Source organism: Antennarius striatus, chromosome 21 (assembly GCF_040054535.1).
Source record: "Antennarius striatus isolate MH-2024 chromosome 21, ASM4005453v1, whole genome shotgun sequence".
Lineage (NCBI taxonomy): Eukaryota > Metazoa > Chordata > Actinopteri > Lophiiformes > Antennariidae > Antennarius > Antennarius striatus.
The window spans coordinates 7,230,001-7,253,900 of record NC_090796.1 but is presented as its reverse complement, the minus strand read 5'-3'; the positions used below and the strand labels follow the sequence as shown (position 1 = coordinate 7,253,900).

Sequence of the window (23,900 nt, the reverse complement as noted above, 5' to 3'; positions counted from 1 at the left end):
CTGTGCGGCTCGGTACCAGTTGACCCGCAGACCTTTAAAAGGGGTCGGGAAACACTGTTCAAGAACAAGGGATGGATAGTTTGTCTGTCTAAATATTGGCATAACTATGATTATTGTTGTTGTTATGGATTCGGTTTTAATTTAATTTAAATGGACTGTTGGACCTCTCTGGAAGTTTACACTCTAATCAGTCATCTGTGCTTTTCCCTGTTATGTTTTATTGTCACTCCGTGTCATAGCTGGCCATGAAATTTTTAACAATAAGAATATCTCTTTGATGAGCAAAGTTTATCAAACAAAAACATAATATAGAAATTTTGCATTAAAAAAATATTTCTACAAACTTAATTATCACAGACTGTATTTCATAACTATATCATCACATCCCAGATGGTTTTGGACAGGGGGTGCGTTTGATTTGAACCAAGGTGTATGGGTGTCGTTAGCAGGGGCGGGGCTTGATGACGTCGCGGCGGTTGCAGTGTAGCTAATGTGAATGCAGACGGGGTCTGTGGGGATGGAGCGGTAGGAGAGACGCGGCTGGCTCTCACAACTCGGTCAGACACCTCCGATACAACCTCGTGTATTTAAGGAACTCGGTTTCGACTCCACCCGGCTGTCGTGTTGTTTTCCTGCCATTTTTCCCATGAATTTATCTGCTGACATCCGAGCGGGAGACCTCTGCAGCCATCTGCCCGTCAGCACAGCGACTTTCCTGTCTGTCAGCTGCTGAGGCGAAGACTGGCGCAAAAACCTCCCGCTACGGTTCGAACCGAACACACCTTCAGCCGGACTACCAGGGGCGTCTTCAGTCGATATGGATGAAGACAATAACGGTAGGGACGGCTTTCTCCTCCTCCTCCTCAGCCCGTGTGCAGGGATGGATGGATGGATGGATGGATGTGTGTGTGAGTCGAGTTACACCGAGGTGTTGTACAACCGGGATATTGTGTGTGTTTTTGCGTACATGCTGTACTTATAAAAAAAACAACAACAACAACAACAACCCCAGACTCACCTATCATAACCCCATAATAACCAGAACACGTGTCAAAGATGGACTTCATCTGCTCCTGTACAGCAGAAAACCTTTTGTCATTCTATTTTACAATGGAATTTTATTATTTTTGGATGTTATTTTTCTATCTGTAGCTGTACGGGTTTGATCTGATATGCAGTGTTCTTCAACAGAATTTCCACCACAACTGATGTAAATTGTGTAAAATATAGTGTGAACACTGATCACTTTGGAGAAACAGTAATTACAAGTTCTCTTAAGGACGGTGAGGTAGAATGATTGACTACCACAGTCTTTATTACCCTGCATTGCCATTTAATAATGAAGTATAATAAAAGATTCTGTTTTGTCTGGTGATGCAGCGGAACAAACTGGACCTTGATGACTGCACACATGTTGGCTGCAGCTCCAGGTCACACATCAGTCACTGTGTGATAGACGTGGAACACACATGTAGTGTGGTCTGAGAAGATAATCCAAACTGCCTGCTGGGCTGGAGGCCTTCAGCAAGTGTAGAGTAAACATGGCAATGGGCTGATAACAGTGGGTCAGTTAAACTGTGAGAGATTAGCTGAGTTAAGAGACGCTTCATGTGGGTTCCAGTTTGTTCACGTGTAATGCTCAAGTCTCACCAATCTGCAGGTTTAACCTCAGGTTTGACCTCATGGGAGCTTTAATGAGACAGCTTTAACAACTCCATTGATTTAATTCATCACCAGGGCTGTGGTAAAGTAATAGAGCTTCCTTCCTTCCTTCCTTCCTTCCTTGCTCTCTTCCTTATGTCTGAACAAGAGCAGATCTTATACTCAAGCAGATCTGTGCACTACAATCCTTTACCAAACTTCATGATATCTGTAAAGTAGTTCATGTGCAATTAATAAAAAATGCGAAAAATGCACTGTGTATATTTCACAAAGAGGGTGAAGGAGGTGACTCATCGATCATCCCACGAACCGATTCCACTGAAAATTTTGATGATTTCTCCTGATGCTAGTGAAAGTATTACCTGGTGGAGGTGATAAACAAATTACTATTAAATCGATTGTGTATCTTTATGATCCAGAGGGAAATAATCATTGATATTAATACTTCATTGGCTTTACCACAGCATGAAACAAGTCATCTTTCACAAACAAGATCTCGTTTCTTTTGTTGCGTCTTCCCAGTGAGATTTCCATGGCGCATCTTGTCTGAATGTCCATCATCTTTGTAACTTAAATCACTTGGACGTCCTGGAGACTTAGATGTCTGCTCACAAATTAGATAAATCACTATAGTTCCACCGAACGAGTTCACCATTCATGCATGAAGCCATAGTGGTCCATCAATCATGTGACAGGATGTCAGAGAGCAGCAGAGGGAGATACGCTGCCTGTGATCACACTGGAAACATGTGACATGATGATGTGATTATGTTCAGCGCTGTGCAACAAAAACCAACTAACCCACGGATGCAGACGTGTGCTAATAGAGAGCTTGTCTTCACTTTCTCACATTCTTCTACTTAACATAGTTCACACCTTGATATGCTGGTATCACACGCAGACAATTAGTACTAAATTTATCCGTTCCAGTCACACAGGGGCTGAGGTCATAGTAACGCCTTCATCAGGTCTGACATGTCTTCCTCTTAGTAGAACATAATAATCTTTCTTTTCCCCTGCAATATCTCACTAAATGTCAGATATCAAACGTATTAGTTCTTTTGTGAGTCAGATTAATTTTTAATTAGGATTTTATCAAATGTTAAGTGGACCCAATTTTAAACAATTTGCTTCAGGATCTGGGTCAAAGAAGCTTGATTGGGGCAACTGTGCAAAAACCACTTATCCAGATTCTAGAACCAGCAAGACTGTTATTCCATTCAGTGACAAGCTTTACTTTACAGTTCTGTGTGGGGGTTTTTTTTTCATGCTGAAAAATGTGCACATTATCCTCATGAATGTACATTAGGGACGATGTTCTCACGCCTGCTTGTGCAGTATGCATGCAAACTGTGCAACATATGTTGAAAATTGGGCTATGATTTGTTCTGCACCAGTGAATCGCTCTGAGAACAACAGAGAAAAAAGACAACAGATGTCACGATACTCTTCAGAATGAATAAATGATGTAGAACAGAGAGGACTCCCATAAGCCACCTCTCATAAAACTGAAACCATATCTGGTGAGCGGCAGAGATGCTGGTTAACCCCAAACTGAGAAGCTGTGACTTTTCTGAACTGAGACTCTTTTTTGCAAACTGTGTCTATGAAAGCTGTTAAAGTCAATATTTATTTATTAACATTGGAATGATGACTACCTCTAAGGCGAATAAGGTGTTTGTGTATTGGCAAACCCACGCTGAACAAAGAATTCTGCATTTCCTCTCAGCAATAAAACTAAACAAAAAGAAGGAGTGTTAGCATTTCTCTACGCATTAATTTAGCTTAGGGCATAAACCGTTTTTTAGCAGGTACTTCTCACTGTAGCTGCTGGTGTTCTTTCGTATACGAACGGTATCAGGTTCTCTGGGCAGCAAAAATAGTTCTCAATAAATGGCATTAACCATTACCCTGTGTACTGTAGCTGTAGGTGCACTGGCGTCACGGCCAGAGTTTCCCCCACCTCACGCCCTCAGTCAGCTGGGATAGCCGCCAGCTCCCCATGACCCACAAAGCGGTAGAAGATGAACGAATGAATGAATGAATGAATGAATTCAAAATGTAATCCACTTTGAATTTCTTGATTAGTTGGTGGACACGGTGCAGTGTTTGACTGGTTGATGAAAGTTGCAAGGTGCTCGACATTGAAACAGTGCCAAAAGGAGGTTGAATACAAGACCTAACTTGTCAAATAAATGCTTTGCTTCTTCAGTGGTGTGTAATTAAACCCTTGTTTGCTATTGGCTATGATAGTATGTCAATATTGAATTCACAAAGTGTTGCTCTTCCAATTTATCAAATACTGTTTTTAACTAACATCCTGTACATTTGAATTTTCTTATCATTTACAAATAAAATAATGAATGACAGTAATTCATGCAGTGTGATCCTTGCACATGGAAACAGTTGGAAGGTCTCCAAAGGTAAATAAAGACAGGGGACTATTGGTTTTAGCTTGATATGACAATGAGCCACATCATTTCATCCCAGTGAGGCACAGCTGTTCGAGGAATAATGGTGGTGTTGGAACAAGGAGGAGCGAAATGTGGCTAAACTTAGCAATGTACTGAGTAAAACTATTTGTGGTACTCCGTGTTAGCATGGGATCCATTAGTAGATGTTTATTGTGTTCACTAATCAGCGCTGGCAGTTCTCTGCTCGGTTTACATGGCACAGAGCAGACGGCACGGCCCCAGAATGCATGGAAATCTACAGCCAGCTTGAAATCTTAATTGTTTTTGTGACGAGTTGAAAGAGCACAGAATCAGAAATTGGCTGGGAAGTTCAGTCAATGACTGGATGTTGGCCATGAATGTTAACACTTGGCTTGCTTGTATTTTCTCTTTACAGCAGCTTTGTGACGTGTCCATCAGGGGATTAATATAGGATGAGTTAACGCCTTTTTTCTTTTTTAGAGGAAAAGGTATTAAAAGGCTGCAATTAACAGAACCTAACCTTTTAAAAAATTCCTGGCACCTGAATAAAAATGTCCGAGACCACCGAGCCTCCAAAGCAAAGAATGCTGCATGTTTGAAGGTTGGGTTGGGGAAAAACGTTGTGAAAGGGTGAATGGGATTCTGGGAGGTGTTGAGATGTTCTCACGCCATCAGTCAGCACTCTCCTGTCTGTCTGACTGTGGGAAAAGTTGACTGGGAAGGTCTTTTGTTAAGATCTTTGTGTTCACTTGTTAATGTTTTTTGTTTCTTTTGCAATTGTTTTCTCAAACTTTACAGGCATCTAACTCTACTGCACTTAATTCCTATCACATTTACCACAGCAGGCATCCAACCGAAGCCCTGGTGGCTTTTGGAAAACCTCAGTCAACATAATGTGTGTGTGATTTCTCTTGGAGTCTAGTACTTTAGGACTGAGACGGAGGGGAAGTTGGTGTGATTATGGTATGGTCTCTGTTGTGGCTGTAGGGTGAGTGTGTGGGAGGACATCAGACAGTCACTTGAGGCGAGCTGTGGCTGCTTCCTAGCTATATTTCACCCTGTGAGGCTGGCTGGTTTATTGTAAGTGGTCGGCGGTGAGTGGCTAGACAGCGTCAGACATCTGTCTCTCTGCATCTGGATGTTAGCGGCACCCTGTCGACGTGCTGCAGCGCTGCACGTGGAATCTGCTCCAAGTCATAATGCATGAATTCAATTAGGTGACTGACAATAAAATTCATTGGAAACTATTTTGGTTTAGTTTTGGTTTATTTTGGTTTTTGTTGTTTGTGGGTCACAGCCAAATAATTCATTACTAAACCAGATGAAACCGTTTAAATAATAATTGAATTCATTTAAATCCATACTTATTTGCAGTATGAAAGTAACCTTTTCCAGAATGGAAGATAAAGATACTTACGATCACCAGACATCTTTAATGTTTCCCCTTTTTTTCCCCTTCCGCATTCCTACAAACGCTATAGGAAGGAATATATGTGTTTTGTAAAAACAGCATGGTGTTACATTAAAAAAAAAAAAAAAAAAGTTTCTTTACATTCTCACCAAATGATCGACAGGATGATCACTTCCATGTCTTTATGCTAAAAATGAAGCTACAACGTGGAAACTTTTTTGCACAAAACCCTATTTAAAATATGTGTTTTTCAGGGGATTATCTTTTTGTCCAGTCTATGTTCAAAGCTTTGATTATTTCACATGCTATTATCTGTACAGAGTAAGAGCAACTGAAATCTGTGATGCATCGCTGCCATGCAGACATGAGGGAATGCATTTCCCATTCAGCAATATTGCTCAATGCGAAATTACTGTACCGCAGTAATTGTACATACTGCTAAAAATATATCTGTCGTATATGCAGCTGTTTTAGATGCCTGGCATCAGAAGGGATTCTTCCTCTAAAAATGTGGAGCTGGATTGAAGAAATTGAATTTCCTGAAAATAAATGGATTTAGTTAATTGTGTCTCTTTCATGTATTTACATAGATACCAGAAATCCTAAAATATTTTACAGTCTCAGTTATTGACCCAACAAAATGGCAGCGCTCTTGAAAGCTTAAGTGGAGATTTGGAGAGAACAGAAATTAATTTTGGCTGCCAAGATTATGGGTTTTGTAGAGGAACATTAGACGATTAAGCTTGAATTACATTCTACCCCACGCAACAAGACAAATACACAAACACAGACGGTGCGGGGCGGGTGTGTGACGTACAGAGACTGATCCTGAGCTTGTAACGAACTGAGCTATGCTGTAAGTGTTGAGAAGGACTACATATGGACCCGATTAGGGGAGAGAGTAGGGAGGCTTCCTGACATGTTCCCATCACCATGGCAGCATGTGGGAGACGAAATGGTGAAGCGGTTTCCTCGCTAGAGCAACATCTCTGCCGTTGTGAACAGAGGTACTCTTCACCCTGAATTATGGCTCAGACCTGTCGGGACTGGAAGCCCTTTATGTGGAGACAGAGAGCAGATGGGAGGCGAAAGGAAAGGCAAATTAAATGAGCTGGAGTTGGGGAGGAACACAGATAGACATTAAGGGCAGCAGAGATGTACTGTGTAGAAGTAATCCATGTCTAATTTCAGTGAACGGGAGGGGGGGTAAGAAAAAAAACATACTCCTGCTGACCATACAGACCTGATGGGTGAGGGGTGGGGATGTTCAGAGAGGATGTTTCTTAGCTTCTACATGTTAACGCCCAGCTGGCTTACACCATAATGAGACAGCCTGGTGCTTTTTCTTATTTCATTTCCTTCACTTTAAATCATCGACTGTGTATTTTCTGTTCTGTTTGAAACAAATTCAGTGGAAAAAAAGGCTTCTTTAATGGAAATATTTTGTTACTTGGACAAAATATTTCCATTAAAGAAGCCTTTTGTTTTTCACTGACAGACGAAGTTAGACAGGAATCTCCATGGACTATGATGTTTGCTGATGACATTGTGATCTGCAGTGAGAGCAGGGAACAGGTGGAGGAGAAGCTAGAGAGGTGGAGGTTTGTCCTGGAAAGGAGAGGAATGAAGGTTAGCCACAGTAAGACAGAGTACATGTGTGTGTGAATGAGAGGGACCCAAGTGGAAGAGTGAGGTTAGAGGGAGAAGAGATCAAGAAGGTGGAGGATTTTAAGTACTTAGGCTCAACAGTCCAGAGCAATGGAGAGTGTGGAAAAGAGGTGAAGAAGCGTGTCCAGGCAGGATGGAACAGGTGGAGAAAAGTGTCAGATGTGATGTGTGATAGAAGAGTTTCAGCTAAAATGAAAGGAAAGGTGTACAAAACTGTGGTGAGACCAGCGATGTTGTTTGGTCTAGAGACAGTGTCACTGAGGAAAAGACAGGAGACAGAGCTGGAGGTAGCAGAGATGAAGATGCTGAGGTTCTCTTTGGGAGTGACCAGGAAGGATAGGATCAGGAATGAGTACATCAGAGGGACAGCACATGTTAGAGGTTTTGGAGATAAAGTCAGAGAGGCCAGACTGAGATGGTTTGGACATGTCCAGAGGAGAGATAGTGAATATATTGGTAGAAGGATGCTGAGTTTTGAACTGCCAGGCAGGAGGCCTAGAGGAAGACCAAAGAGGAGGTTTATGGATGTAGTGAAAGAGGACATGAAGGTAGTTGGTGTGAGAGAAGAGGATGCAGAAGACAGGGTTAGATGGAGGAAAATGATTCGCTGTGGCGACCCCTGAAGGGAAAAGCTGAGAGGAAACGAAGAAGAGATTTTGTTCCTTGGACAGTTTGATATTCGACGGAATCCATTTACGTAGAACTTGAAGTGAACTTAAAGCCAATACCAAGAGAAAGATATCGTGTAAACTTTGTGGGTGGTTTCTGTTGTTGTGATCAAAGGTAGCTCTGGTCTCATTGTGAGTGGGATCAGGGTGGTCTGCCAGAGCTGGTGTTTTTGCAGGCAGGCGCATAATCATCAGAGGGATATCCTGCACGTCCACACAGGCTGGAGGCTGACGCAGAGCTCCACGGAGCCGCAGCCCAATGTTTTCGTGTCGCTGCCAATCATCCAGGTTGACCCTGTCCCTGCTGGTGTCGGATCACAGCCAGCATCATAGGATTTATCAGCCCCTGTATTCAATAGGAAGCATCCCCTGCTTATTTCAAACATGATATGGAGATTAACTGTCACCATAATATGCAGGTGAGGGCTCATATCAGATAAATTGTTAAATTCATTTTGCTTCCTGTCAATCTCCTGACGCCCACAGGAAGCAGGCCGTCAGACAGTAATCACTCAAATCCAGTGTATGTTTTATTTCTTTTTTTTTCTACATTTGGTTTATGCGATTATTTTTTGAGGAAGGTTTGAGCCTTTGAATCTTGAATTTTTCAAACATGAAAGGGAGGCAGTGCTAAAACAAGGTAAAGGCTTCTTGGTCATAGAGACTAATCTTTTCAGGCCCAGCTGCTTTTCAAACGTGTCGGTCAAAACATACCTGTGATGCAAGACGATGTGCTCAATCAGATGTTTTATTTTTTGACTAAAAACATCTAAAAGAAATCCGAGAATGTTGAGCAATTGATAAAAGTGTGAATATAAGAAATATCATGTTCATCTTACTAAGGAATTGCATCCTAGAACGTGCAAGTTTAGGCCGTTGTTTTCTGACAAATTCAAACCCTCTTGAGATGATTTCATGTTTGTGAAATGACTTGTATTTTTGACATGTATTTTTGCGACGTAAGATCACAAAATTGCGAAAAGAGGCTGAATCTAGCCTACTCTTTGTCCCTTCATTGAGATATTTTTGTATCTATGAATCCAAACCTTGTGTTCTGTCGACAACTGCTGCTTCTGCTAACTTACAGTGACTTTTTAAGAGCAGTGTGCATCGAGATATCCAGTGTCAGAGGAGAATGTGACAGATCTGAGCCTCAGTCCGACATGAACGCAAACATGCTGAGCAAAGAAAAAAATGTTGACTAAATGGAATCGGCACATATTTGTGTGCATTTTAGCTTTTTTATCTTGTTACTGAGAATGTCTGACACAGCCTTTGTGGTTGTGAGACATACAATAATATTTTGCCTGGGACCTGGCTCATTCACACTTGTGGTAGACAGAACACTCAAATTGGTGACATACCAGATTTTTCTTGCCTGAATTACATTGAATTCCCTTGAGTTTGGGCGGCACAGACGTCTCTCCCTTCAGTGGGACGGAAGCAAGTCAGAAAGTCCCTGTCTGGTATTTATGTTAATAGAAACTAAAAAGAACCATATTTGAGATGTTAAACAAGACCTTGAATATTTTCGCCAAATATCTCGTAGCTGCTGTGAGTGGTGGACTGATCGACCAACAATCTCACGTTGTCCAGAGGGTATTATGACCAACTAAACCGGACACACCAGAAGTCAACTTCCTATTTATAAATCAGAACTTGATGTATTGGAATGACAAACTTTCCCACTTTGTCACAGTACATGCAGAGGTATGCTGCGAAATAAAGTCCATTATAATGTCTGATTCAATTAAGGCCCCGTCCACACGATGACAGATTTTTTGATAAATGCAACTTTTTTGTAGCGTTTACGCCTTCCGTCCACACGACAACGCAGATATCCATCACGAAAAACACAACTTTTTAAAAACGCTGGCCCATTGGAATGGTACTCTTCCTCAGAGGAATCTGATTGATATTGGCATTTTCTATCATCCCTTCTTCTGAGATATTTGCATTGAGTTACAAAAGATTCTTTTAGGTGTAGAAGTCCATCGCATGGACTCGCCTGCCAGAACAAACAACATCTATCAAAGTCATTCTCAGGCTGATAATATCATCAGAATATGATTGTTTTGGCCGCCAGCGTAAGGAAGTGGAAGATTTACTTGCAATACTTATTGAATCGCGTGTTGACATAGAGCTGATGTTGACCAGATGTCCGATATAAGGACATCTTGTGCAGACCACCTCCTATGCTACCACAGCCTTACACAAATGCGATCACAGCTGGGGGTCCTGCCCCAAAAGTGCGGATTAACCACAATTAACAGGAGGGCTTTTGAGCTCCAGAATCTCCTTGTGTACTCTGCAGTAGTTTAAAAAGAGTTCATATCAACCACTAAAAGCTCTCTTCTCACACAAAACCCAGTCACTACTGAATTACTTTTGATCAAGCTTTGCCATCATGTGCAAATAAAGATGAATGGAAAATGGCTGAAGTGACTAGCCAGTTAGATGATTTGCACATATTTGGTTGACATAAGTAAGAAGAACCAAAGCAGTCAGAGACCGCAACATCCCGCGACACCCCTAAATTCAAATTTTTACCCTGACCTACTTGCATAGGTCAAAATCAAAGCTAGTGCTCTGACCTACTTTTATAGATCAAAGCAGTAGCTTTGATCTACGGTCTTACTCACACTGGCCTTCTCCCTCGTCTTTCTATCTTGTCTAGTTCCTCAGTGTGCAAAAGTTCAAATTTGACCTTGACCTAGTTTTCTCAAGGTCAAGGTCACCATCTCATTTTCATCCCCTTTGCTGCCTGAGTAATGTGCTTTTTGTTTCATCTTTCTATCTGCAACAGTTGTGAAGATATTTGGTGGACTAACGGACGGACAGACGAATGCTGACAATTACAATACATCACCGCTTTGAAGCGGGATGTAAAAATAGAAACTATTTTGAACATCAATTGATTACATCATTAGTCCTTCAAGCAAGAATACCAAAATTGTCTGATTCCTGATCTGCCAACAGTTGAAATCAAACAAATATCTTTAGGATTTAGACTGTTAGTTGGGATAGAATCACTGATGTGTAAAGATCACCTTTAACTTTATGAGACTGATTCTCACAACTTTCTACCTTTGCAGCCCTTCAGCAAACAATAGTCTGCTGACAGTCAGTATTATTAAAAATGTGTTATCTTCATACAGACTATATGAAGTTAACAACATGGTGAAGATTTTTTCCAGTGAGTGAAGGTTCCTCACTTTTGGAACAGAATACCAGAGTTTAATTTTCACCTTATCGCCACATGTCTGCAGACACCCGTGTGTGCGACCTTTCACCCCGTGTCGTAACCTCCTCCTCACCTCTGAGCTGACACCTCCTGCTTCTGTGGCTCAGAGCCAAAGCATCTCTGTATTCAGACCAGCTTCCTGCTTCATGTCTGACTGATACAAAGAAGGTTCAAGTCAGGCAGCAACATCTGCATGTGCGCTGATACGCATCACATTTCCACGGTGGGAGACGGGTGTTGGACTCACACAGAGGTGAGGAGGGCAAGTGTGTCGGCTTAGCGACAGCTGGCCTCGTGGATATCTGCTCGTGTGCAACTCGTCTGTCTTTGTGAATGAGCAGAGCTTTAATGTCATCATCTACAGTTTGAGGGATTGGGATTGGGGGGTTTGAGATTAGTGTGGAAACCCCAAAGGAAGTTTCCCTCGCCTTCCTGCCCCCCTGCATGTGTCCCTGAGTGCTATAGGGCCAACCGGGGTAACAGGGTTGTCTATTTTCAAATCTCACCCACTTTAAAAGACTTTACTGTGGGGAAAGTCGCTAGTGAAAAGCCGGATCTGCACAAATCCTCTCATGAGTAAGTGAAAACTGGGACCGTGGCCAGTGTTAGGAGAGTTTAGGATTTTGAATCTGAGCTTCATGTGTTCTACGTTCCTCCCCTCTTTTCCTGTGCAGCTCTTGTGGATACAGACGTCCTTGATCCAGGAATGGAAATGAAATATTTTCCTCCCTGCGTGCCTTCTCTAATAAATGACTTAAACATCCAAGTTAAGAAACTGAAGGTCGGTTTAGGTGCCGTGTAGCATCCTGATGTTGGCATCGAAGCCTCTGGTTTCAGCGGGTGGCCGGGGACAGTTGTTAGTTTTGGGTGTGAAGAGCAGCAGGGGATTTACTCCTTAAAGTAGATTTTAAGGGATTTTTGTGTGTGTGTGTGTGTGTGTGTGTGTGTGTGGGTGGGTGGGGGGTTTCTTGAGGCTCCGGTTTGTGGTGCACATATTGGAGTCCCCTGTCAACCCACTACACATTTGTAAACGTTGATAAAACAAATTCTTTTCAGAGTCCTCAGAGGTCAAAGTGGGCTTCAACTCTGTTTTTTTCTTCACTGTCAAACAAACCGGTGCATCACCTACATCTCATATCTTTTTTTTAAAGCAGTAAGGACCCCCACCGTAATGGATTCTACTAGATTTTCATTTAAGCATGGCTCTGTTTGGTTTGTGCCGGTTTGTAGGCAGTGACAAGCTTTAGTGTCACTATTCCCTCTGCGCTTACTGACAACACTGAACTCATTTCCTGAGTGAGTCATAGAAGGTCACAGGGGGACGAGTGTTAATAATGTAATTGGTGGACCACCTCTGGAGGAGCCCCCCCGCCACTAAACAAGATTATCCACTGGAACAGGGACATTTGAACATGTCTGAGTGTCCTCTCTGTTATCAGACACGTGGTTTGAAAGACATGCCGTACGCCCAGTAAGAGAGAACTGAACTGGAGAAGAATGGAAATGCTTTGGCATTAATGGGGTTAGGCAGCATCATCCGATTTTCATTAGATTTGTTATGACTCAAGATTATAATCATACAAGTTGTTGGAGCCAGTGGAGATCTCCATTAGCTAATGGATGCCTCGGGTCAGTTCAAGACATGGATCTGACTGCTGGCACATCACCCTCCTCTGAAAGACAAAAAATAACCTAATAACATTTCTGGAGCTACAACTGATAAGTTCCCAGAGTACTGATTAATAATGTTGATAATTTTATAAATTGTTAATTTTTTTTTGTCAATAAAAAATTCTTATTTTGTCCCACTAATACTTTGCGTGAATATTAAATTTGAGAAGATTACAGTGTGTTTGAGTTTCCAGTCAGTAAACCTGACTGTCTGTCAACTCAGCGGTTCTTCGGTCTAGTTAGCACTAAACAGCTACGTTTGATGGTAAGGTCATTCATATTGGAACAATTCACCCCCCAGAGTTACACCTAATGGGACTGATTCTATCAGACATTTTGACATTTTATTTTAATGTCATACTCATAACTAATCCGTGTACTTTCACATTGGCATTTCCATATTCTAGAGGAAATCAGAATATATTTAACTGTTAAACTATCATTAAACTTGATTCCTGGTTCTGTATCTTTTCCTCAGGTTCTATTTAGATGCTTTTGAGTTCTCCTGTTGAATAGATGCACAGATGAATGCAGTTTTGGCCCCGTAGGTCAAAAAAAAATGTGGATACAACATCAGAGAGTTCTATAAAACAGCTCAGAAGCTTTTTAAGACTAGCATTTGGCAACTCGGCGATGTGTTCAATGCTCACAGTCACTCACTGGTGTGTGATACTGTTAGCTGTGCTAACTGGCATCTGTATTTTCCTGCTTTCTGTCACCGTGCATAACATTTCTTTCTCCCTCTCACTAAAGGAAACCTGGTTCTACTTCTGTTCGCCCGACCCTCATCATGGCGTTTGAGGATTAAACAACTAGGAAGCAATTTTCTTGTCAGTGTAAATGTGAATACCGGCCATAACGTCACTTAACTCCCCTGATCACAACTCCTCTACGGGCTGTTAAATGAAAATGATCTTGAATGCTTCCTCTTGAGCTCGCTGACCTTGTTTTGCTGTAATTATCACAGCTTTCTGCCCACAAGGGAAAAGAACAAGCGATGCGTTTTCTCCCTTTTATCAACGTACGTACAATTCTGTGGCTGTGATGTTAGATGTGCCACATCCCTGCTAAGAGATTTGCGTCGTTCTCTGCCTCCGAGCTGGCTTAATGAAGCAGGATTGCTCAGACGTCTGCTTCAGCAAGATGAAGGAAATTGAGAAATGATGTGTGTGTGTGTGTGTGTGTGTGTGTGTGTGTGTGTGGGTGAGAGGGAAATAGACAGAGATGGGGGAGTGGGATTAAAGATTGAAAAACAAGATTGAAACACAAAGACAGGAGTGAGGAAGAGAGGCGAGAGAACACTAAACAGAAATCAAGTCGTCCTCCACACTTACTCATTTTAGCCCTGGGCTGTGAAATTCTCACATCCTTCCGATCAGTGTCATAGGCTATGTGAAATGACTAAATCACTTCAAATGAATGTGCATTTAATCTGGATTGGTTTTATTAATAGAATTCTCCCGTGAGCCAAGTGAGGAATGAGAATTTCAAGTGGAATAATTAAGACCCAGCGTTCTCTCTTCGTCTAAGTAGTTAATGAACTTAAAAATGAACGCGCTGACTCTTCATGTTGTTCCAGTTGCAAAAGTAAAATGCAGGCAACTGTACAAAGAGGATGGATCTCTTTGGATTTTTTCATCTCTGCTTGTGAACTCATTATAAATTTGCAAATACTCTTATAATTAGGGCTCATTTCTTTTTCAGTCCCAGCGAGCTGATTAGGTCGGGTGATGTGAGAGCTGTGTGTTTGTGTGTTTCAGTTCCAGAGGATTTGTCCCTGGAGGAGAGGGATGAGCTCTCAAACATCCGACGCAGGAAGAGAGAGCTGCTCGATGATATTGAGGTGTGTATTTGTGAAAGTGAGCAAATGCAGTGTGTGCAGTTCATTTCTGTTCCACTTCCTGGACAATAATCTTTTGGAGCAGATTAGGATATATTTGCGTGCTATAAAGAAATTTATTCATCTTTACGCAGTTAATTTGCTCACAAAGTTACGGATTTTTCAGTGCTGTAAAGCTTTTTCGTCTTTCAACTTAGAGAAAGAAACCAACGTGTGTCACTGTTTTCTCTCAGAGATTGAAGTTTGAAATAGCTGAGGTCATGACGGAGATCGAGCAGCTGACGTGTGTTGGAGAAAGGTGAGTCACTGGAACCAAAATGTGGAATGCATGCATTTCCAATCACATTCAAAAGAGAAGTACATACTTTTGCGGAACGGCCATCCGAAGGCTGTTACACAGGCATCTAAAATATTTTGAATGTTTTTAAAAGTGCTTGACTTACGTGGATCTATATAGTGTAATTCTACAGCCCTAAGTAAAGTAGGTAATGTCTATTAACTTCAGTCAGCAGCACCAGAATTATGGCTCTTGGTTCGCTCTATCTTTGATGAGTTTTAAGTATTGACATGTTAGAGATCGGATTTAGAGGGTTTTTTTTATTTAAAATTGCCACTGGCTGAAAGATGTAGTTGGTGGGGACTGTGTTTGATACCAGTATAAGATACTAGTATAATATTTGATCATCCCAACAACCATCTGACTGTTAAGATGATCAAATATTGACTAAATAGACCCAGTATAAATCAGTCACATGTTCTTGATACATACGTAGGTTGTGTGTGCTGTTTGTCACCGTATTATCTGCGTCACTGACACACAATGCTGGAGGTGTTCTTCATGTTTGTTTTTGCGCTCATGTTTTTTCGGTTAGGACTAAAACCTGAATACATTTGTCAGAAGATAATGTTGTCAGTTGTGATTATAAAAATCTGTGTTTAGTCTGGGTTTTTTTTTTTTTTAGGGTTGCTAAGCGAAGTGAAATTCAACATTCCTGTTTCTCTGTTGCAGTAAAACATCTCAGAGAAACAAACAGATCGCCATGGGCAGGAAGAAATTCAACATGGATCCAAAGAAGGTATTGTCCATCCCTGTGTTCATTATGAAGCACCACAGATTCCTGTGTCTTAGCAGGCTTGAAACAAACGAGCGTCAGTGTGAAAACATTTTCCATCATCCCTCCGCGAATGAGAACCCGCCTTAATCCTCCTTTCTGTCTTCAGGGAATCCAGTTCCTGCTGGAGAACGACCTCCTTCAACACACTCCTGAAGACATCGCCCAGTTCCTCTACAAAGGCGAGGGCCTGAACAAGACCGTCATCGGAGACTACTTAGGCGAACGGTGAGACGGGGCATCCATCAGGCTGCAGGAGAAAGTCTTCCTTACATTAGATTAATGCTCCCTGTGTGATTAGGGAATGGAATTATGATCTGGAATTATTGGTTGAAGACAAGGAGAATGACTGCTCCCCCTGACTGATGAATGTTTGAGTTGCTGTGGGTGTGCTGTCATGGTCCAACCATGTGACTGTATAATTGATAAAAATTGGTATGAAGGCCAGACTGTTGGATAATGAAGTGGAGGTCCTGCAGCTCATGTTATCTCAGTGTGAGAGTAGACCGTTAAAACCACACTGTATTAATCAGAGAGGGACGAAATGAAATTAATCAAAACCCAAGAAAAGAGCAGCGAGTTAAACCACATCAAAGGTTTTCTGTGCTAAATTTAAGAGACACAGAAATTAGCTGCATTTTAAATAAATGAAATTAAAAATGTAGCTCATGTGCAGCAAACATTCTTGAAAAAGTCACGAGTTACAAATATTTAACACAAGTAAGTCAAAACAGCAACTAACTTATTAAAGAATATAGATTTTTTTAGAAAAAAAAAACATGAGAGAAAAGCAACAGTAGGAAAATAACTGCTTTAATTAATATTTCATCTTTTGTGAAGTTTAAACTAAAACTTTAGTTTTTTTGGGCGTGATTAGCGGCCAGAAAAATGTCACAGGAGAAAATGTCACAGACAAAATAAGAGGCTACGGTTAATGAAAACACGTTTGAGTGACTTTCTTCCAAACACCGACACAAATTGAGTCTGATTCGGTGCTTTATGCTGGTCTGGCAGAAAATCTCCCTTGTGAACAGATGCTTTTTTGTTTCCTACCATAAAAAAAATTAAACATGGTCTTCTGAAAAGCAAACAGCAAATATTTAAGTGTGAATTCATTATAAAACAAACCTTAAACAGAATAAGTCCTGCCATATTTTAAATACTATGAATAGGGAACCCCACCAGCTACTTTCTCTATTATCTGACTTGGTGCAGGTGCTGGTTGTGCGTCAGTAGAGCAATGAATGGTGTCAGAAAAACAATGAAACACACACAAGCACTATATGAATGGGCCCGACTGTCGGGTGGGGGCTCTGGGGTCTCTGGTTGGCTGGCAGTCTTTATCATGGAGGCTCATCAAAGAGGCCGACTACCCAGTGGAAATCATGCTAAACACAGGCTGATAGTTCACACACACACACACACACACACACACACACACACACACACACACACACACACACACACACACACACACACACACACACACACACACACACACACACAAACACTCAGAGTAATTTCCACTAATTGAGTTTATCCAAGGAGCAGGAACCTGTCATTACATGCTGAGTAGAGATCAAGCTTGGGGGGGGGGGGGCAAGAGGGAGCTGTGGGGAAGAGAAATTTACCCGATAGATAGTTGGAGGGTGTTTGATGCTTAATTTACGCTGCAAGGTTTTACAGTGTTCCTGTTTAACTCATCTTTGCAAGACACAGAAAGCTTACTGGTATTATTAGTCTGTATGTAATTTTTTTTTAAAAATTTCTCACTGCTATATACAGGTATCTTTGTAAGACACATAAATATCACAATAACCTCATATAATATATAACCCTCACTGCATAAGTTTCATTTTATCTTGCTGCTCCAGTTTGGAGTACAATAGTCTCAAGTACACTGCAGAAGGAAATCCCCCAAGCTATCATCCAAATAATCCAAGAAAGTTATTGCAATACAAGTTGTTGTTCCATGTATGTCAGCCAATACTGCGTACTGTTCTCAACGTTTCCATTGCATCTTTCCATAAAAAACACAGAGCTCTAAGTCTGAAAATTGCTGTTTTTTTAATTATTTAAACAACACAAAGAAAACACAGGATCAGAGTCCTGATGTACAACGAACAGTCAGAGAAGCAGTGACCTCTGCCTGACAGCAGCTGTTGAATTTTGCCCTAAAAACCCTCCAGCAGTTAATAAAGACCCCGACGATAAGGAGCCTGTGTGTGTTTTTGGTTTTAGTTGATTATCATCAATCAAATAGACTATTTCCCCCCTTAGGGTGGAGAAACACTCAGCATTAGCCAGCTGTTTAAATTGGTCCCAGATTCACACTCAGTGCTTGGTAAGAATAAGGAGACAAACTTGCAGGAATGCTGAGAAAACAAGGATTCTGGTTGAGAAAAGGTTTCAGGAATCAATAGTTTTCCCTGCCTGGTTTTTTTGTGTGTGTTTTTTTCGTGTTACTGCTGGGGGTGGGGGGAAGGCGTTCATTTATCTTCTTTTTCTTATCTGAACAGAGGTATTTTGATATCATCTGGATGATCTGATTATACTTTATGAAAATGTCTCACAGATTAGACTAACATTGGAAACCTTTTCTGATTTTTTGCTGTTGTTACCAGGGATGACTTCAACATCAAGGTGCTTCAGGCTTTTGTGGAGTTGCACGAGTTTGCAGATCTCAACCTCGTCCAAGCACTACGGTTAGCAGAATGATTACTTCAAACACGGAGCAGAACAAAGGATGTCTTGAATACCACTGTTACGTAAATCCCGCTCCTCTCCTTTGATTTCAGGCAGTTCCTGTGGAGTTTCCGTTTGCCTGGTGAAGCCCAAAAGATCGACCGTATGATGGAGGCTTTTGCTTCGCGGTACTGCCAGTGCAACCCTGGAGTCTTCCAGTCGACAGGTCAGATACAGACCAGATTACTGTAAGGCAGTGGTTTCTAACCTCATATACCCCATCAAGCTTTTATTAACTGTTACTTTCAGATATTTGACGTATATACGTATACATTATCATCCATTATAACTCCGTTATCATTAGTCTAGCTTTTGTATTTACCCTTTATCCAACACTGTCAGCTACCCATTACTTTTCTAACGTATTTTTTGAACAACTGATTTAGTCTTCCTTTCCATGTACCCGTTTGAAGTTGCAGAAGCACCTCAGTTAAGTGTTAATTACTGATGAACATTGGTTAAGTTGTTTTACATAAGTGCATCGCAAAATCCAATACGCTGCATTGACAAAAAGTCCAGCCAAATGTGTCAGCAGAGGTACTGCCTGAGGGTCTTTGATGCATTTAGTGATGGCCTCTTTATTCAATCCGTTTCAGTTAAGCCACAGGAGTTACAGTAACTAACGCTCAGTTAGAAATAAGCAGATTACAGTAACTCCGGATCACAGTTCACCGCATCAGATGAGATCAGAGGAAACAACCAGCAACATACAAGAGACATCCATTATTCACGACTCAAACTGCCTGACTGATATATGGCTGTGTGTTAAACAAAGCCTGCAAGAACAGCCTGTAAATAATTAAGAAACAAACTGTTGTACACAAGACTGTTAACGTGATTTGTGTTCTCATGGCGGGAATACTCCCAGTTTCACTGTTAAGTCAGTGCACTCCAGATTTGATTTTGCTCATTCAAATTGTGTTAGGTAAAAGTAAAACTAGTTTGTGCTGAATTCATTTGTGTGGATTTTTGAATTTCTTTGAGAGATGTGTCATATAGAAAGCAATGATACGCTGGAGGAAAGCAGGAAAAATGTTGATGTCCCATTTTTTAATCTGATTTCCACCTTGGTATTTTTCCCAGAACTATAAATGTGTATGAAATTTCAAAGTCATAATTTTCGTTGCTGTTGTATAGCTGTCTCAGTATCAGTTTTTTACTACATGAATATCTTAGCCAAAATAAATCACCCTCTGCACATTCCAGCAATATCTGAAGAAATAATATGAGTGGAGAAGAAATTTGTTAAAAACAGGAATGACAGCTAACAGAAAAGAGTTTTACTTTGAAAGAGTGACTGAAGTAAAAGGCATAAAAAATAACCACCAATTAGGACTCCTCTGGATATGGAGAAGCCATCACTATTTAGAGAACATTAACCTGCATGTTATATATACTGTACATTAGACATGTTTATGTGTTCAAGTTTGCAGCTTTGTTCAATGGACCCCTAGAAATCTCAAATTGTCATATCTTTCATCAAAGAAGGAAAGAACAGCTTTTCCCTTAGTGCCTTATCATAATCATTTTTTTGACAACATGGACTTCCTTCTTGCCCCCTTGCTCTCACCGTGTGTAAAACTCCTCCATTTTTAAAGAGAATGTGTGTTAGCAGGCAGACAAAGGCGGCACAGGGCGTCTAGAACCAAAGTATGTCAGCGAGGGTAGACAGAGGGGATGAATGATTCATTTACAGCCAGCAGCCCATGTCTGAACATTAACCCTCAGTAGAGAAACTAGAGCCCTATTGACCTCCATTACTTCTTTCATTCATTTAGCAAATAGAGAAGCTTTTTTAAACCTTACCTAAGCAAAGAATTTACCCCTTACATTGCATTGCAACTTTGACCATTTGACCTTTGTACATTACTTATATAAATATTGATTCACTCCAAACAGCCACAATATTTTTTTCCAAATGTAAGTTGTGGATCAACATCAGGTATCAGGCGATATATGCTGTTTAAATTTAGTTCAGTTTGACTGTAGTCAGCACTCATAAGACACTCTGGTTCTTTCAGTTTTTTCACCTGCTGTCATTCATGAAGTAGATTTCACATGTAGGAGGAAGACACAAATCATTCACTCATTCGTGTCATGGAGTCACGCAAAAATTGCGTCGGTTCTTGTTTTTGCTCGGAATTTATATGCAATGATATTAAACAAAAGAAATTGCTTTGTGTTTGATGTAATTACCACAAGAGAAGAAAGGGACACACAAAAGTTATAATAAACGAAAAATATCTACGTATGCTGATGATACGCAGTTCTAGTGTATGTACTTGTAGACCAGACAATCACAATCATCTCACCAACATCCACTGACACTTCCGTAACACATTTGATTTTGTTCCTCTCAGATACCTGCTATGTTCTGTCATTCGCCATCATCATGCTGAACACCAGCCTACACAACCCTAACGTCAGAGACAAGCCTCCTGTGGAACGCTTCATCTCCATGAACAGAGGCATCAATGAAGGAGGAGACCTGCCAGAGGAGCTGCTCAGGGTGAGATTCTCTCTGTTACGAGTGAATACATGTTTGTGATGATTGATCTCTGGGACCGTTCTGTTGCAACATCTCCATATGTGGGACATATTTCCTTCACTGTTTACCACGTTTTGACAGCTTTCCTCCTCCGCCTGCAGAACCTTTACGACAGCATCAAAAACGAACCCTTCAAAATCCCAGAGGATGATGGGAATGATCTGACGCACACGTTCTTCAACCCTGACAGAGAAGGTTGGCTCCTTAAACTGGGTATGTCCATTTGAGTTCCAGGATTAATCTGGATTAACATCAGTTTATGCCGCCGTATTCTCAAATGTTTACAATGATGCTGAAACCCAGAGACACAAGTGACTTCATTCAAGGTAATGAATGAGATGTGTCATTTTGCCACTTATCTTCAACTTCTGGGCGAGAGTCCAAAAGGCTAGATAAAGTAGCTTGATAGCTCCATAATCCCTCTTCACTTTCAGTTTTTGTTCAATTTGGATTGAGAGCCCCGGAGCAGCAGAATTAGCATACTGTCTATTTTAGTCTTACATTTGTTGAAACCGACAGCTGTGATGAGGCTGACTGATAGGAAACATAATTTATATACTCTTAAAGTTTATTTCCATATTTTATACTATCATATACTGTATATGTTTGTATTACTTCGTTTGAGTGGAGCCATCATCCATCCATGTCGATAATTCTGCTATGAATGAGTGTATTTTTAGTTTTTTCAGAGTTGGGTTTCCTTAATGATGTTAACATCATGTTTGCAATGTCAGCGCCACAAACTTACAAATCTCTTAGCTTCTCAGCAAAAGAAGGTGTTGGTGTTAGGCGCTGGCTGCTCCGTGTATTCAGAGGTCTATAGATGTCCTGTAATCTAGGCAGCATCATTACAACTTCAAAAATGACTATTAGCGGGATCATGATTTCTGGCCATCGTCTGAACAGCGGTAGATAGAGTTGCCAGGAGATCTGTGATGCAACCACAAAATGTTTTCTCTCTCGTCATCCTTTTGTCTCTTGACGTCTCCTCTTTGTTTTGTCTCATAATGTCTCTCCTTCCTCCTCTCTCTTCCAAACCATTTGTGTCTTTGTGCTTCCACTTTCAGCTTCTATCAGGTTCTCTGACACGATGTCTTTTGTGTTTCTTGTTCACTCAGTCCATCTCTCTAACCTGTCACCCTGTCACGTTTTCTTCTGCTCCTTCATTGTGTTCTGTGCTGGCTGTTCCTTCTCTTCCTTCCATCTCTATATTAGGAGGTAGGTAACACTCCACCCTGCATCATCATGGTTCATCACAGAGTGGCCTCATACTGGCATTGGCTGCTGTTATCTCCTAAATACACCGAGTCTTCACACGCTACCTGCTACATAATGTTATCGACTCAGAGCTGTTATTGGGTGAACAACAACAACAACGTTGCCGGGTGATGAGTTATCTCATTTAAAGGCAAGACAAGTTACAAATCTGTCGTTGTGCATGGGGATTTAAGGAATTCCGTTGGCGGCCCCGGTGGAGGCTCGATGGCGCACAGGGCATGTGAGCCTCAAAATAAAATATAACTATCACTTTGTCACTTCGAAACAGAGTATCACATGCTACGTTCTTGCATTATACAACCTCTGTTTTTAAAAGAATTCTGTTACAGGAAAAAGAAAGAAAACTCGATCATTAGCAAATAAACTTGGGCTTGCCAAAACTTGGTGGATACTCCTGCTTGCTGCTTCCTTGTTCGACATCGTCAGGTTATCGAGGTGTAAGACTGGCTAACTCCAGCCTTAATTATTTTTGAAGTAGTAGATAAAGAATTCAGGGACGTTTTCTTCTGTGCAATGTCAACCATCATCTACTTCTCCATAGATGTAGATAAATATGTGTATATAGGAGGAGAATCCATTTTCTCAGCTGGGTCAAGGAAGTGAAAAAGTGAGACCATTTCTCAAAATGAATATTGTCTTTAAAGCTAACTCACAAAATTTTATGACAATAATTAAAATACTATCTATACAACCACAGTAAATAAAAGCATATCCATGTTTTGGATTTCCTTTTTTTTTTTTTCCAGATAATGCACGGAAACAAATGTTTACTTTCTTGTAGAGTCTTTAAATCCAACAGGTCAGCTGAACAGGTCATGTGCTCTGCCCTGTGCGTCATACAGGTCTTATGTCTGCTAACGCAAAGAGCACACAGTCATGCTCAAGCTTTAGTGAATCTTTGGTGAATGGCTGCTTCAGTCTGTGCCGTACCTACTGCGTGGCTGATGATGCAGTGAAGCCTATTTTTATTCTGTTCCTCTTCGGCACCCCATGCTGCTTTTTTCCTCTTCCAGTGAAGATCCCTCTCCTTTTCTCTTTTTTGCTATCTACCAGCTGACCTTGCCACATTATTTCAGGCCCAATTTTTCCCCCTTAGCGAGTTCCAGGCTTATTTTAGCTTCTTTAGAGTCTCTGCTTAATGAGAGAAGATTGTATTGGCTTGAATGAAGCACTCTGCTGCCCTGTCTAATAGTCTGGTTTGACATACTGTATTGCTGCCCTGCGAAGAGGCTGTGAAGCTCCATAAGCTCTCATTACATTGCACTATTAACCAGGACTGAGCCTGTTGCTATGCCTGAACTCATCATCATCCAGTGTGAACAGCATGGCTTAAAATGTTCTTATATTGTACTTCAGAAGGCCGGATTTCTGTGCTGGGGTCAGAAACACATCAACTCTGCTGATGAGCTTGAAACTAAATTAATAAAAATAAAATATTTGTATTCGCTCCAATACTAAACATTCTGACAAATGAGCAAGATTAAAGACCTAACACAAACGTGAGCTTCCTCGCATTTATTTTCACTAGCACTCCAATGAGTCAATAAAAATCTGCTTTAATGCAAACATGAGACAAAATGAGAAGCAGAAATCCACAAATATCAGCTTTAAAATAAAT

The 23,900-nt window shown here is 41.0% G+C and overlaps 1 protein-coding gene across 2 annotated transcripts in view; it reads left to right on the top strand.

The window, feature by feature from the left end:
* Positions 1 to 495: 495 nt before the first annotated feature.
* Positions 496 to 23,900, top strand: part of LOC137588182 (cytohesin-3-like) — a 28,736-nt gene continuing 5,331 nt past the window's right edge. Inside the window, exons 1-10 of one of the 2 annotated variants that reach the window (XR_011034027.1) lie at positions 496 to 836; positions 14,520 to 14,602; positions 14,833 to 14,897; positions 15,609 to 15,675; positions 15,821 to 15,939; positions 18,336 to 18,416; positions 18,510 to 18,622; positions 20,817 to 20,965; positions 21,106 to 21,217; positions 22,123 to 22,222. Coding sequence is in view for 1 of the 2 variants with exons in the window: in XM_068305091.1 (XP_068161192.1) it covers positions 818 to 836; positions 14,520 to 14,602; positions 14,833 to 14,897; positions 15,609 to 15,675; positions 15,821 to 15,939; positions 18,336 to 18,416; positions 18,510 to 18,622; positions 20,817 to 20,965; positions 21,106 to 21,217 (808 nt within the window). In the remaining variant the exon portion in view is untranslated. The remainder of the gene's footprint in view (positions 837 to 14,519; positions 14,603 to 14,832; positions 14,898 to 15,608; positions 15,676 to 15,820; positions 15,940 to 18,335; positions 18,417 to 18,509; positions 18,623 to 20,816; positions 20,966 to 21,105; positions 21,218 to 22,122; positions 22,223 to 23,900) is intronic. The other variant, XM_068305091.1, reaches the window with a different exon arrangement.